Source organism: Ustilago hordei (genome assembly GCF_900519145.1).
Source record: "Ustilago hordei strain Uho2 genome assembly, contig: UHO2_contig_08, whole genome shotgun sequence".
In the NCBI taxonomy this organism is placed as follows: domain Eukaryota; kingdom Fungi; phylum Basidiomycota; class Ustilaginomycetes; order Ustilaginales; family Ustilaginaceae; genus Ustilago; species Ustilago hordei.
In genome coordinates, this window is record NW_024545262.1 from 520,417 (window position 1) to 535,076 (window position 14,660).

Genomic DNA, 14,660 nt, shown 5'->3' on the forward strand with positions numbered 1-14,660 from the left:
TTGATCAATATCTGGACTGCAGGAAGTACTGCCTTCAGATGACATCAAAAGTGGTGATACAACACACATACTAAGTAGATGCAATGCTCTGCAATTGCAACTGTTGACAGAAAACTACTAAGTATACTTTAAGTCGAAGTTAGAGCTAGTAATGTGTAAGGTAGAGTGGATAAGGATCCACTCACTGCTACAATGAAGAGCATGTGTGTATTATATAGATGTTCTTGCAGCATTGCTGGTGACACTGCTCTTACCCTATGTGGACTCATCTGACACTGCTTCTCCTCCTCTCGGCTCTTTTACAAGGCCCCTTCTCTTTTAGCACAGTTCCTCCTGCTCCCTGTGAGTGGGGAGTCCTCATGCTGCCTCTTCGTTGATAGGGGCCACACCCACTTCATTGGAGTGGCAAAGTGACTCTCTTTCATCTTGTTTCCTGGTGATGGCACCCATCCTTGTGGGCCAAGTTCATCATTGTGCCAGGCCCCTACTTCATCAGGTGTCAAACCCAGCATCGGTACCATATGTCCCCTTACAAGATCTGTGGGGGATGCTGTCAGGGGTCTCGTACCTGAAACCTGATATCTGTAGTAGAAAAGCATCTATTACAGATCCTGTTGAGATATGTGGTAATGTGCTGTGTATTATTATTCTTGTCGAGTTATGTCATAGAAAGGCCTCTATGACTTTCCTCACCCGAATATGTGATCTGCTGGTTGCTATGAACCGCCTTTGGACTGTCAATGAGCAGTGATACAACACACATGCTATGTTAGGAGCAATGTCTTACAATTGCTACTGCTTGACGAAATACTAATGTATACTTTATGTGAAAGCTATAACTAGTAATGTATGGTGTAGAGTGGATGGCCATCCACTCACTTGCTATGATGAGGAGCATGGTTATATACCATCCTCACAGCATCACCTGTGACACTGCTCCTGTTCTGTGAGGCCTCCTCAACCCTATGTCTCCTCCTCATCCTTCCTACTGTTTTCCATCCATGTTGGGCTGCTGCTCATTGGCACTGCTTTCCTCTCTTCCTATGGATGGATGGCCCTTGTGCTGCTTCATCATTGTCAGGGGCCATTCCCACTTCATCTGAGTGGCAACCTGCATCCTTTCATCTCCCTCCTGTCACCAGCACCCATCTGCCTGCACCAACTTCATTGTTGTGCAAGGTCCCTGCTTCATATGGTGGCAACTCCTCCCTTGTTCTCAGTCATCCCCTTGCTGTATTGGCAATAGAGGTTTCTCTCAAATTGATTCACATGAGGCCTGTTGTAGCAAGTGTGATCCTGCTGATTCTACTGACTCCTGTAATAGGACCTGTGTTCCTACTGAGCACAATGAGTTATGTCATAGAGTTGTTGATCCTACCAATCTTACTGATCCCTGTTGGAACTCTACTTTCCTGCTGATTCTACTCCGGTAACAAGACCCATGTGTCAGGGGTCTCGCGCCTGAAACCCAGGTCGGTCTGTCGAGATACTCGGTGACTATCAAACTGTGCGACAGCTAAGAAGGGCAGAACGAGGTAGGAGCAGAGGGGCAAAACCTGTGCAGAAAGCAGCAGGCACATGTTGCCTTCAGGGCCAAAAAACAGTGATATGGACAAGGTAGCTGAAGATGCTCCTAAATGAAGTTGGTTGTATGATTGCCAGTTTTGCCCAGGATTATGGCGAAGGCTCCCCAGCTTTGCACTAAGTGGTGAGTGCTGTTCAAAGACAGATCAAAAGGCAAGGTTCTTGGGTGGGATTGAAGCAGAAGAAGAAAAAACTAGTGATACAGTTGGGTTATAACTATTGGTGCTCATTGCACTGCATTGCAGCTGAACAGGGTTGGAAAAGCTAGCTGGGGGCTTGCACCAAAGTCTGATGAGCCATCAGGTAAGTTGTTTATGCTGTCTCAATTACAAGGAACTACACTGCATGGGTTGACAACTGTTGAGAGTAGGGTCAGCAGGGGCTGACACCATCTCAAAAACTTTTAAATCGCCATAACTCATCCATTTCTTGATATATCTTGCTCGAAAAAGTTGGAGGGCAATCCCCTCGTTATTCCGCGTAGACAGAGTCAAAAAAATTGTTGATGTCCAAAGGTTAAAAAAAATTCTCCGAATCCGGGAATTGAACCCGGGTCTGCGCCGTATTATCTGCGCGGAGAATATATGAGCATCCTAAGATGACAAGGCGCCGTCATAGCCACTAAACTAATTCGGATCCATTTGATGCAAATCATAAGGATTATTGACAAAATATTAATACCAAATTTTACGCTGCTACCGAAGACTGATCTTCAAGCCCTTGTTCATTCTCGTGCACTTCGAACACATACACAAGTCAGCTCCTGCTATGCGTCTTACGGGAGCCAAGACCGATGCCTCGCGCTGCAAACTAGAGCTTCGTAGGCCCCATCTGACCTCCAGGTCTGTGCATTCATAAGACTATCGACCGGTCAACACCATCCACTGATGTCACCGAGAGACCATCTCCTCTCACACAGCCGAGAAGATCCCAATGATACGGTTTGGGGAAGAGTCTAATGCGGTTTCGTCATCACCTCTACACCATACGGCGAAATCAGGACGGGGGGAGAATTACATTGCAGTTCGTAGCGACCTTCGGCTACGAGGTCGCCGGAAGCTAGCGACGGTTTTGCGGATGGATGAGATGGCACGATCAAGTTCGGTTATGCTCTCAAGCTCTTTGTTCAGGATGATGCATCACAATGAGATTTGGCAGACCTGCCGAGGAGGGTGATCAACGCAAAGTGATGAAATCCTCGAACCTCGGATAATATTTCGCGTGGCAGAACGTAAACTTTCCGAGACATATAACTGGGTTCCTCGTTTCTATGCTTTCTGATTGGTAGGAAAGCTTCGACTTTGCGGTTGCGCATCCGTACTTGCGCTTCGAGCTGTATCAGGCATCGGCTGCACGGACAACTGAAGATGCTATCAACAACTCAAACTTGCTGTCGCATCAAGGGTCAAGCAAAGGGTGTCACTGAGAGAGGCGAATAAAGTCGAGATCTACGACAAAATAATTTGACGTCTAGATTACTTCGGGCAGAGTTGGCACTCAGGAAGAGGCCTCCATTCAATCATAGCAACGGAGAAGGCGGAGGTGATGAAAGTTGGTCGTGCTTCCCGGAGCGGAGTAAAGGTCGTAAGTGCACTCAATCAAGCTGACTGGTCAACCTTTGCACAGCGGAACACCTCGCAGACCACCGGTCATGGCTGCCGAGCGTAGACTAGCTCCTTTCGTGTTGTCCATGCGGCAAGGTCAATCCTGACCGACGAGAAGGGAATTCGCTCCGAGGAAAGATGCTGAATCCAATCGGCGCCGAAAAGGCGAAATCACCGAGCACATATCGTTGTCCCCGATCGATTATAGCCTCACCCATCACTCACTCTGGCTCTCTCTCTGTCACTCTTCATGCGCCAGCGGATCTACAGCATCTCCTTTGCACAGCCGAGCACCCATGCAGCCTACAGTCCATGAGAGGACGGAAGCTGCAGCAAGAGGAGAAGGTAGTAGTATAGTTCGCACCAGTTGCTTGGATGGGAAAGGAGAGATTTTGGTCGAGATGATCTTGAAATCCAGGGAGCTCGAAAGGAGAATTTCGTGAATCTCGCCGCGGAGCATTTCAGCATTCCAAGAACCAAACCGCAAACTCAAACCCAGGTCGCAGGACCTTGGCAACAACTGAAGGTAAGCTCGGTCGTCGTGTCAGCTTCCCAAGGAGGAGCATGAACTTAGGAGGTCGCGGTTCCCGATGGACGGTCGCACTGCTAGACACCCGGTTGGGGCGTCCATGTTGAGCGTAACTACGGACGCATCCAGCGAACTATCTCGGGCAGTCGATGGCTTGTCGAGTCGCTTGGCCAAGGAGACAATAGACATGTCAAGCACTCGTTCGGAGACAAAGACAATAGACGGTGATAGCAGGTATACGGCAAACAGACCGGAAGCATTTCGTATTCGTCGGATCTCTTCAGACAATGATCTGGTCTCTGCTTGCCAAGTTGTCGGAACGGTCGAACCTTCCTCTCATTACGTTGCTGACCATCAAAGGTATTCTTAAGTCATCAACTGACCGCAGCAGCGTTGGAAAGCCCACTCTTTGGAGAGCCCAAAGAAACCCGGACGGGGATCAAACCTACCATTAGAATGAAGCAAAAGCCAGGCTGTTGCTTCTGGGTCTGTTTTTGTTGGTGACAAGTGACCTTTTGGAAGCGTAGAGGTAGCTTCGTATGGCTCCATGTTTGACGCTGTGATACACAACCAGGTTCTTGTCGTAGGAACCAGAGTCTTGATCTCGTCACGAAAGTGAGAGTCGAGACCTGTTCCTTTCTACTGACACCTCACTTGCCGTCTTCGTAGTCTACACCAGCGATGTAGGTGTTGAACCATTTGCCGCGCACTTGAAGTTGACGAGGAGAAGCCTTTGGAAAGGACGAGCTGTCATTCAATGATCATTGGCCCGTGTCGGCGAGTGTTTGAGTAAGGCAGGGTCTCTACACATGTCAATCACAATGTGAGTCCGCAACAAACTGCCGCCTTTCATCCCCGTCGCATTTCAACTTTCCAGCTCACAGTGGTTGTTTGGCAAAGGAACGAAGCGGGCCGTCCAATGAGGGTCGGGAAGTTTGTAACTTTGTTTGCAAAGATTAGGAGTCCTACCACTTTTCCAAAGTCCGCTCGCAGCAATGGAACCCTTTTGAGCACTTTGTTGCCGCCGCGAAGAGCGGAAGGTCGGGCTGAGTCGCTAATCTTTTGACGGCCAGGAACGAAATGTAAATAAATAAAAAACATTTCCAAACCTCTTTTCTGGCTTCTGTGAGACACTTGAGCTTCTGGAGTTGCGACGGCTGTATTCGGACCGGTCGAAGAGATTGTGTTGTGGTTGGTATGTCGCTCGTGCAGTCCGTACAAAGGTCCAATCACAATTCCTTTGCTTTGAAAGCGGCTCTCGGGCATTGTTCAACTCATGTTGTGTCGCCACATAGACACCGTTGACAGATTACAATCGCATCGAGTGTAGGAGGACGCAGTGATGCTCAAGGGGTCAAGACCACAGAAATAACACCTTCTTCCGGCCGGCGCCACTTCAAGTCCACGAGATCATCACGATCAGGTAGATACGGTGGTTTGAGGATGCTCCACTTTTGCGGAACGTGTGCCGACTTGCCGTACTAGCACTGCTTGGGAAAAGGAGGGATCAAGGTGCTGGAGCTGTCTCGTGTCATGCCAATCTCGGCATGAACGAAGCCGGGCCCGTGTTCGCTCATGCGTTCCTCGTGCTCTCCTTGCCATAAGCCTTGGCATTCCAAGCCGTTAGCTCATACGAGTTGAGCAACGGCTGGCAATCGGCATTGCAAGGCCAAAGCGTTGTGTTTTTAATGGAATCTGCTAAACCAGCTCATACCCAGATTCCATCATGCAACAGTACTCAAAAAGCTCGCAGCGGTAGCGTTGGCCGCGGCAGCATGATTAGTGGGTCTTTGCAGCCACGCTGTGCGGCTGTGCTTGTTGTCATGCACAAGAAGCTAATCAAGGCTCGGTGTGATGCATCGGAGCAAAGCGTTCCCTTGCTCACAAATTTGGCTTGCAGCTCTCGTCTTCACTGTCAACATGCCGACTTTCTGATTAGTGTAGAAAAGCGTTACACAAATGTGCTTCTGTTGGGAAAGCCAAGACTGTCTTTGTCTGCAGCGGTGTCCGAACTTGGCCGGTGGCGAGCGTGCGTGCACCGTTGCAAGCTCTCATGGTCCAATCTCACTTGCCCTGCGTAAGTTAGCGGTTTGAGCTAAACATGCAGCTCGCGTTTGCCCTCGTTACAGACTCACGTTTGACAAGCTGCCACCAGGGTTCACCGTTGACGACTTCGGTGAATTCGTGTAAGTGTGTGCAGCGGACAGCGGACGGCGTTAAGGGGGAAGCCAACAGATAGAGCTCTAGACCGTTGGGTGCACGCAGGGCCTCGCACTATCATTCCATCCGCTCGATGCAGTTCTACCGGTTCAGCTTGATCAAGCCGGATATACTCGCACTTGCCACACCAAGACTCGGCTCTTGACATCCATTCTTGTGTTGCCCGAGTCTGGTCAAATACGATAAGAACAAAGTTCGAACCCAAGTATAGTCTGATAGTGTAGTGTGTGTACATTCCTGACCAAGAGCGGGACTAAATACATGTTATAGGAGGCTAAGGGCAGAGGAAAGAACCTAGGTCCGTCCGGGGAGGTATGAGCAGCCGGTTTCCTTTACAAGTCTCCTGATGAAGGCTGTTGCGGCTCGACAACCGATTTGCTGCCACGCTACAAGCTTAGTCTGGTTAGAATGTGAAGAAATTTTGACCCGATAACTGACGATCGGGGAGAGTCTGAGTACCATGTCACTACTGTTTTAGGGCAGAAACATATATACTCGATTGACTAAGAAAAGAAAGTGGCGCCCCGCTTGATATATATACAAAGTTTCGGCATATGCCAAAGGTGGGAGCATTCCACTTAATGACAATGTCTCTCAACGAGCGGGACTAAGTTGTACCCGATCTCTGATCAGATCGGCTCTGCCCGATCTCTTTTGTATCCGCTTACGTCAACTCGCATCATCATATTGGATCGTTTCCTTCAGCAAGTCTATGAAGTTGCCCGACTGGGCTCGATCTTCTTGGCCATTGATTCCAACGCCGCTTCCAAGTAGCAAAGGTTTGGAGACAGATGGAGCCACTTCAACTGGCGTATGTACCATGCTTTGACCTGTGCTATCGACTGCGCATGAAACTTGGCCGTCAGAACGATCCGAAGACAGGAGGCGCATTTCTCACGCTAGGTCTCAAATGTGTTCCCCGACAAGGGACCTGCTACTCACTATCGTTGTCAGCGCATCTGCTTCCCATGAGATCGATTTCGCCTAGAGCTCTATTTGCCGAGACGATAGCACTTCTGGATCTGTTGGATCAGATGATGGACATCGGAAAGTTTGTCATGATCACAAGAGGCCTGCTTGCGGTTGCGGGTGACTGAGCAGCTGGGAGTGACAATTCCAATTTCATGCCTATCTGGGACGTAATGCACGAACGGAGGAACGATAGATCGATTAAAGCAAGCATGCCACACCCGAAGTGCAGCATATGGCCATACTTTTGCAGAAAAGACAGGGAGATCAACAAACGGCCTTACCTCTGTGTGGGAGTGCTATGCGCTAGGATGAAAACCAACGAGTTGAACCTTGTGGATTGGATTAAGCGACTCTCTCAGGCCATACTTGTCACGCATACACACTTTCTCGTGCGAATAGATGCCGCACGAGAAAGTTCGATTTCTAGGGTTGCTTTGTATAGACTCCCTCTAGATCCTCCTTGGCGCAATCCACTTGGTTACTCCGTTACAACGTGCATATAGCCTGCGCATGTAACAATACTGTACAGTACCCCGGTAAGCATCAACGGAGAAGCGAGCTAGCGAGCGAGCAATCCACGTTGGTATTTGAGCGAGAAGCAAGATTTCAAGGTTGCAAAAGGCTAATGGGGGCTGCATGATTGACGACGGCGAGACGAAGAGAGCAGCTCGTCTGAATGCGGCCCAACGGTGTCAGCAGGCGGTGATTCGCTGTGTCACACCTCGGCTGGAGTTACGAGCTTGGTTGATGTAAAGCAAGTTGCAACGTAACATGGCCGAAACTAGACCATATGCACTTTCGCTGCCTGGCGGGTCGACGAGTCAAGTCCTGCTCATGCTTGGGATGCAGGTAAGCTCGGGCTGTGTCTTGAGAAAATTCGCCGCCGTCGCCTCGCTTAGAGACAATACGGTCTCGCTCTTCGCTCTCGCTCCAAATTGGCGGTGGTAGTGGGATATGACACGCGAGGCCCTAATCTCGGGCAATTTAGTGGCCAGGTCAGCTGTTGACTGCATCATCGTCTCCTATCAATTCCCATACGATCGGTAGGTGCCATAGGAGATCGCGCTGGAGCTGGAGCATTATATTGATCAGATCAGAAACGATCCCGGCTTCATGTGCGGCAAGGGCGACCACTGAACCTAGGGCTGTGTAGCATTGCAGCGAGCATCAAATGTACTGCTGGATGTGACCGCATCCGAGAAGCTAGATCAATGCCACTGATGGCATGCCAGACATTCCTTGGACGGTTGAGCAATCCGTCGGACACCGCTGACAGGCTGACCTCGATGTGTAGGCTAATCTAGCAGATGAGTGGATGGTTCATGTTGCCTGCCTTGGCCTCTCCACAGATCGGGTCGGGTCAACTTGATTGTCAATCGCAGCTCCGCCACTATCTTAAGAGATGCAATAGCGAGCAAAACAATCTCGGTCCCGTCGGATACAATCGTTATCGCAATGAGAAGTGTAATGGTGACGAGAAGATAGCAGCAAAGTAGAAGAACTGGGTCCCTTGCGGGATTCTTGATACTTGGCAGCTCTAGCCAAGGCTCATTGTCACTGCCGGCTTGTGCACGTAGACAATGCACTGTATACTAACATCGGCAATTGGTTCACACTGTCCTTGCTGTCGTGGCTTGAAAGCTAGCTGGCATTGCCAGCAGGAGGATGACACCAAGCTCATCAAGTCGTCGAATTTGCACGTCACAATGATGACTTCGGCAGAGTCAATCTTGTCGCTGTTTCCGTCGAGAACGGCACTAAGCATGACCCACCGTTCCTCTCGCTTGCTTGCTCCTATGACCTATGCGGAAGCAGGTTAAGAGCGCTGTCAGCTCGAAAGGATGAGGTACAAACAAAAAGATAGCAGACTCCGGATCGCAACGAGAGATGCGGTCAGTATGAGCTCATTCACTCATTCATTCTAGAGAGAGGAAAGAAAGAGGCAACAATTTCGTCCCGACCAAATTCTCGCTTGGTTGCTTGCCTTGGATGCAGTCACTCTCCAAAGTTTTTTTGGCTCCGAAACCCTGCAGATCGATTGCATCGCATTGCAGAGAAGGCGTCACGCAGCTGAACTCCTCATCAAGAGCGCAGAGCCAGAGCATAAGCCCAGAAGAAATCCAACTTTGGAGTTCTACTTCCGCCGCCTGCGGGTGCCAAGTTTATCGGCAGGCGAGACAGAGAGCGATAGAAAGGGAGGGACGCAAAAGGGCGCGTGAGAAGTGCATTTGTGTGTGTCTCTCTCTCTTCCTATCTCGCTCTCGGAGTTCTAGCTGAAGAGCAGTCTGAAACGAGGACTTGCCGCTCTGTTGTTTCCGATTGTTTGGCTTTGCTAGTGACCATGGCCTGAACTGAAGAACGACGGGAGCGAGCATTCTTACTTCCTGCACGATGGAACATCAAAAGGACGCTGGCCTTGAACTGCCAATGGTGAGCCACGTCTTTGACGATCTAACTCAAGACTGTTTTACGGGAATGCTGAGGACAATAGAGATAGAGAGAGAGAGAGAGAGAGTGTGTGTGTGTGTGTGTGTGTGTGTGTGTGTGTGTTTGTCAGTGTTGAACCGGCTTTTGCCCCGATTGCAAAGCCGTCGAATCTGAATGGTCGCCACGCTATGCTTGCTGTTTTGGACGCATACCGGCAACGACCCTGCAGTGAGGGCCCTTCTTCCCCGAGAATGCCCTGTAGAAAGTGTTCTCATTCGTCGACGGTCCAGTGCTGTAATTGTCACCGTTCCAAAGTCGAGGAAAGCGGACATTTGTGTCTGAAATTGGCTGGCTGCAGAAGAAATGCGAGTTGAGCCGAAAGCAGAAGCCCGCAAAAGCAGCACTCTCGGGCCAAATGGAAAAATTAAGACATAAAAAAAAGGTATAAAAAAAATAACAACAACAAACAGGCAGTTTTTCTTCTTCTGGGAAAACAAAAAAGAAGAAAAAATAAAATAAAACAATCAGGCAGTGCTTTTCCGAAGACGGACATCAGAAAGGCATTTCAGCAGTGTTCTGAGTCGACCTGACCATTTTTGTAGGGTCGAGTTACGTGGATTGAATGTCAGCACCTTGAAGCCAACACTGCTCAGGTGCCTGTTGCTAGTCGTTGGCCCCAATTTTTCCCGAAAACCAGAACTCCAAAGGCTTTGGCATGATCGTCCCCTCCCTTTCTGACACTCCTCTTTTTGCTTCGCAGCCAGCAATGAGCAGCACTGACAGCCAACGCAGGCGACACATTTACAAAGGCGCCTTTTTTGGCCCATCCGAAGCAGCCACTTGAGCTGGAACTCGTTGCTCCACTGACGGCTTTCCCTTTTTCTCACCTTAGCTCAACTTACAGCATTTCAAAGCATTCATATCCATCGACCTTCCTTTGCCTTTGTCGCTTCAGCGTGGTGATTGCGAGCTGTCTTCATGAGAGCGATTGGTGGGCTATGCAAACCGATCAAAGGGCGATTCGGCTTTATTCAAACTCACATACAAAGCCTTTTTTTTTTGGTCGACGAGCAAAGCGGGCGCAGTCGTGAACAAAGGACGCAATCATTTAGAGGGTCGGGTAGGAGCATTTGCGTTGGTGGCGCTCAGGGATCTGCGCGACGCTCCTCGCAATTAAAATCGTAAACGAATGAATGGATGAATGAGCTGGGAGGATGTGAAAGGCAAAACAGCTGGAGCGCGCAAGAACAGGCGAGTCTAAGAGAGGGTGGGAACATTAGGGGCAGAGTGCCGCTCCACCTTCGAAGAGGGTCCAACTGCAACTGTGCCAGTTCATGCACCAGAGAAGCTTGGTTTGTTGATGTGTCTCTGTCTCAACGGCAGTTTCCATTGCACACTCACACACAGGCATAGAGCCCACTCAACTAGAGATCCATTGTGATGGCATTCCATTCAATCGAACAAGAAAGGCATCCGAGCTGCACCGTCAGAGATGGAAATTCTGCCCTGCCTACGCTGTGAGGGAGTGGGCGAGGTTGTGACGCGGCTCCCATCCGGTCAGTCTCCTCTTGGTCACCTTCGCCTTTTCGACTTACAATTTTGGGATTCTCCCTACGGCTGCTTTTTCGGCTTTGCTTGTGCGCTGCGTTCAAACCCTATCCAAACCATCATGCGTTTGACTGCTCATGTTCCTTGCAACCTCTACAGCCAGGTTTCAGTTCTTCCAAGTCTGCCGAAAGAAAAGGTGGCCTGTCATTGCCTCGCATCTTGGAAAAGTCCGTTGACACTCTCGGTCCACACCCAGATTGCCGTTGCTCCTTCCATACAGTCTAAGGCAGTTTATCAGTCACTTTGGCCTTTATTCCTGCCTGTCCTCGCCTTCTGAAACTGACTCAATTCCACGCGTTCCCCTCCCATGATTTGGACTCAGTCCTCTGCTTTAACGCCCACTTTTACTCTCCATAAGTGCCTTTGATCCCTCGTGTGCCGTGTGCGCAGACCTGCCCTCTGGCATTTCGCCTCAATCTCAATTCTTCCTGAAGGGCCCCAATTCTACCCAGAAGCTCTCCATCAGGCGCAACCCACCCAAACGGCGCAGCAACTACCTTGCGTATTGCAGCAGCAGCGTCAACGCTGTCACACTTGGCTCTCCAGTGGCTACCTCGTCTCACTCCTTCGCCTCCTTCTGCTTCTCGACCCACTCTCGCTCGCCCTCTTTCTCAACTAACCTTTCCATCCCTACGACCCTTTCCTATCATCATCTTCCCATTCTATATCTATTCTCCTATAGCCTCCAACACGCACCCACACACCCAACACAACCCAAAAGGCATACCGCATACATTGCCACCACTCAGGCGTCTGACCCCTCAGCTACTCTATCCTGATACCCAAAAAGCTCCCCTACAGGAAGCACATCGACCTCTTCTCCTCATATTAACCTTTGCCTTCTTGCATCCTATCAAAAATCTCATCCCCCCCTCCCTCGTTGGCTTGCCACCATCTATAATCACATCACACCAACACGTACATAACCCTACAGCTTCCTTGCGTCTCATCACCCCCGCAACCAACGCTTGGATCCTATCAACAATCCAATACCCGAACAACAACAACAACAACAACAACAACAACAATAACAATAACAACAGCAGCAGCAACTCTCTCTGCTCAGCATTGTTCCTTGTCGCCGTCAGCCAAGCTAAACGGTATTCCGACACTCGACACTGTTCAGCTATCTGTAGAGCTTAGAGCTTCTTCTTTCGACAGCGTCCACCTCCCCACCATCAACTCCTTCTCCGCTTTCCATCACGATCAACTGGTCGTGATTCATACCTAGCCCATGATGCAGTCGCCAATTCCAATTGCACAGGCTCCAAGCCGCCTTGATTCTTTCAGCTTTCAGCGCCCTGGTGGCCTCACACCCCGCGCATCCTCCAGCTTTGTTGGTAGCGCGAGCTACAAGGAGCCAATGGCCGTCTCCTTTGGCAAAGATGTCTCAGAGTAAGTTGATATCTTCATCGTCTCGACCACATTTCGGGCAATAGCTTACCCTCTACACTTGCTCGCTGTCGTCGCTGTTTACCCCTCTCCCCTTCTAGAATCATGGACTACTCGATCTCAAGATTCGGCACTTCTACCGAGTCCGACGTCACCGTCGCCCCGTCTTCCGTGCGCCTCGAATCCACCTTCTGCCGCAACTTTACATGCTGTGGTCAGAAGCTTGACGACCTCCACGATCTTCTCCAGCACTACGAGGAGTGCCACGTTCGCTTCGAGGATGACGAGATGCCCGCCATGATTGCCGACGACGAGCTCGAGTCTTCCGACTCGTCCACCGCTTCCACATCGCAGCCTTCAAGCCCACGAACCTCGAACGCCGCCTCCACTGCCTCGACTGCCGCTTCGGCCACCGCCGCTACCACTTCTGGTGCCACCTCGGACTTGACCGTCACAACGCCTACTGGCCATGACGACACCGACAAGGCTTCGGCTTTCGACACAGCTGTGATGCGCTCGCCATCACTCTCCAAGGGTAAGAAGCGTTCTTTCGGCCAGTACGCCAATGCCTCTTCGGCAAGCCCTAACGGTGCTATTCACCAGTCCTTGAGAAGAGCGCTCATCGACGGTGGTGTTGGTAGACGCACTCCTGGCTCCCCGAACATCTATGCTCCCAACTCGCCCTTCTCGACACCAGGCAGCTCCATTCCCAGCACACCATCCCTCGACGCGGACGACGATGGCTACTTTGCCAACGGTCTCAACCCTGCCGCCTTCTCGGCCTTGTCCATTCGATCGAGCAACGCCGACGAGCACCATCTCCCCTCATGTGCGCCACCCAACCTCTTCTTCCCTGCTTCCGGCACTGCTTCTTCCTCGATGCAGCCGCCTGCCAAGCGTGAAAAGACCAGTGCGGTGACCAACGCTTCGACCATTGCTCTCGAGAACGCTCTCCGTGCCGGTGCCGCCAACATTGACAAGCCCTACAAGTGTCCCGCTCCTGGCTGCGACAAGGCTTACAAGCAGATGAACGGTCTCAAGTACCACCGTCTTCACGGTCACTGCAACCAGAACAACCTGCCCATCACCGCACAGGCCGCTGCTCAGCCACCTACCATCCACGTCACCACCAACTCGGCCAAGACCTCGCCACAGCCCGAGTCGGCTGACGGCATCAAGATTGAGGATGGCGGTGCTACTCCTTCGCTGGGCTCGCCTTCATCGCCAACGGCCAGCTCTGCCTCGTCGCCTGACCCGGCCAGCCCTGCTACCCACGCACCTATCTCTCTCGGTGACCGTCTATACATCTGCCAGGTTGGTGCCTGTGGCAAGCGCTACAAGAACCTCAACGGCTTGCGATACCACTACCTCCACTCTGGGTCGCATGGCTTGCTCGGCTTGCAGCTTCTCCAGTCGGGTGGTGGTGCCAGTGCCAAGGTAGATGCCACCGGCCGTGCTCCCGTCAGCACCAGCACCCTTAGCCAAGAGGAGATCACTGCTGCCGCTCAGGCTGCTCAGTTGGCTCAGGAGCAGATCCAGGCGCAAGCCGCCAAGAACGCTGCCGCCACCGCAGCTGCCGCTGCTGCTGCTTCGGCCGCCGCCGCTGCACGCAAGGAGGAGAGCGAGCGTCAGACTCCTACTCTCTCTACACCTCCTTCGCAGCTCACCCAGGCATTGCAGCAGGCTGCATCCGCATCGTCGCCCACCGGCTTGTAAATATACCTCCAGCTGTGTGTGGGCTGCTCGTTCGCGATGCGATGCGATGCTTCTCACTTACTCAGCAGCAGTCCTGTTGTGGTTGTCGTTCTTGTCTTTGTTCTTTCTCTCTGTATTGATACCCTTTCTCTTCCCTCTTGCACTGTGTTAATGTTTCTGTTCAGCGTTCATTGCTGGACTCGCTTTCCCCTCACTCTCCCCACCAATCCTCGTCGTGATCGGTTCAAACCGTCATCTACCATCGATTGCTACTCTTAGCTTCGTCACGCCAACGCGGTTGCCCCTGTCCCCTCCTTGGGCCCGCATCAGGTCAAGTCTTCTGCTCTAGAAGATCTTGTAGACCTCTCACCTTTGTCGTTGCTTTCCCGTCTATGGTCTTTTCCGTCTTTGCACCGTTCGCATTTGCAACTTTCTCTATATTCGCCGTTAATATTGCATTCGCTACTAGGGTTGTGCGCCCTCGCTTTGGCAGCCTTTCGCGGGCATTTCTCGAGGATATTGCGCTGGTTACCCTTTTCTCTCAGACTTGGTCCTTGTGGACATACGCAGGTCATACCTTGCATGTACAGGTACATTGTTGCTTTTGAAGAAACTCATTCTCCACTCAT

General features: G+C 51.1%; 2 protein-coding genes and 1 non-coding gene across 3 annotated transcripts; 1 reads left to right on the top strand and 2 right to left on the bottom strand.

Moving 5' to 3' along the window:
- Positions 1 to 2,112: 2,112 nt before the first annotated feature.
- tRNA-Asp(GTC) lies at positions 2,113 to 2,220 on the bottom strand. Its single transcript has one exon. It is a non-coding gene; the product is annotated as a tRNA-Asp (tRNA).
- Positions 2,221 to 4,367: 2,147 nt separating this feature from the next.
- Positions 4,368 to 4,983, bottom strand: UHO2_04287 (uncharacterized protein; the record flags this gene model as incomplete). Its single annotated transcript, XM_041555960.1, has 2 exons — positions 4,368 to 4,448; positions 4,600 to 4,983. 2 exons carry the CDS (start codon positions 4,981 to 4,983, stop codon positions 4,368 to 4,370), a joined length of 465 nt encoding a protein of 154 aa, XP_041411894.1.
- A 7,198-nt stretch (positions 4,984 to 12,181) lies between these two features.
- Positions 12,182 to 14,052, top strand: UHO2_04288 (uncharacterized protein; the record flags this gene model as incomplete). The annotated part of the gene is made up of 2 exons (XM_041555961.1): positions 12,182 to 12,339; positions 12,462 to 14,052. The coding sequence occupies 2 exons, from the start codon at positions 12,182 to 12,184 to the stop codon at positions 14,050 to 14,052; spliced, it is 1,749 nt and encodes a 582-aa protein (XP_041411895.1).
- Positions 14,053 to 14,660: the final 608 nt, after the last annotated feature.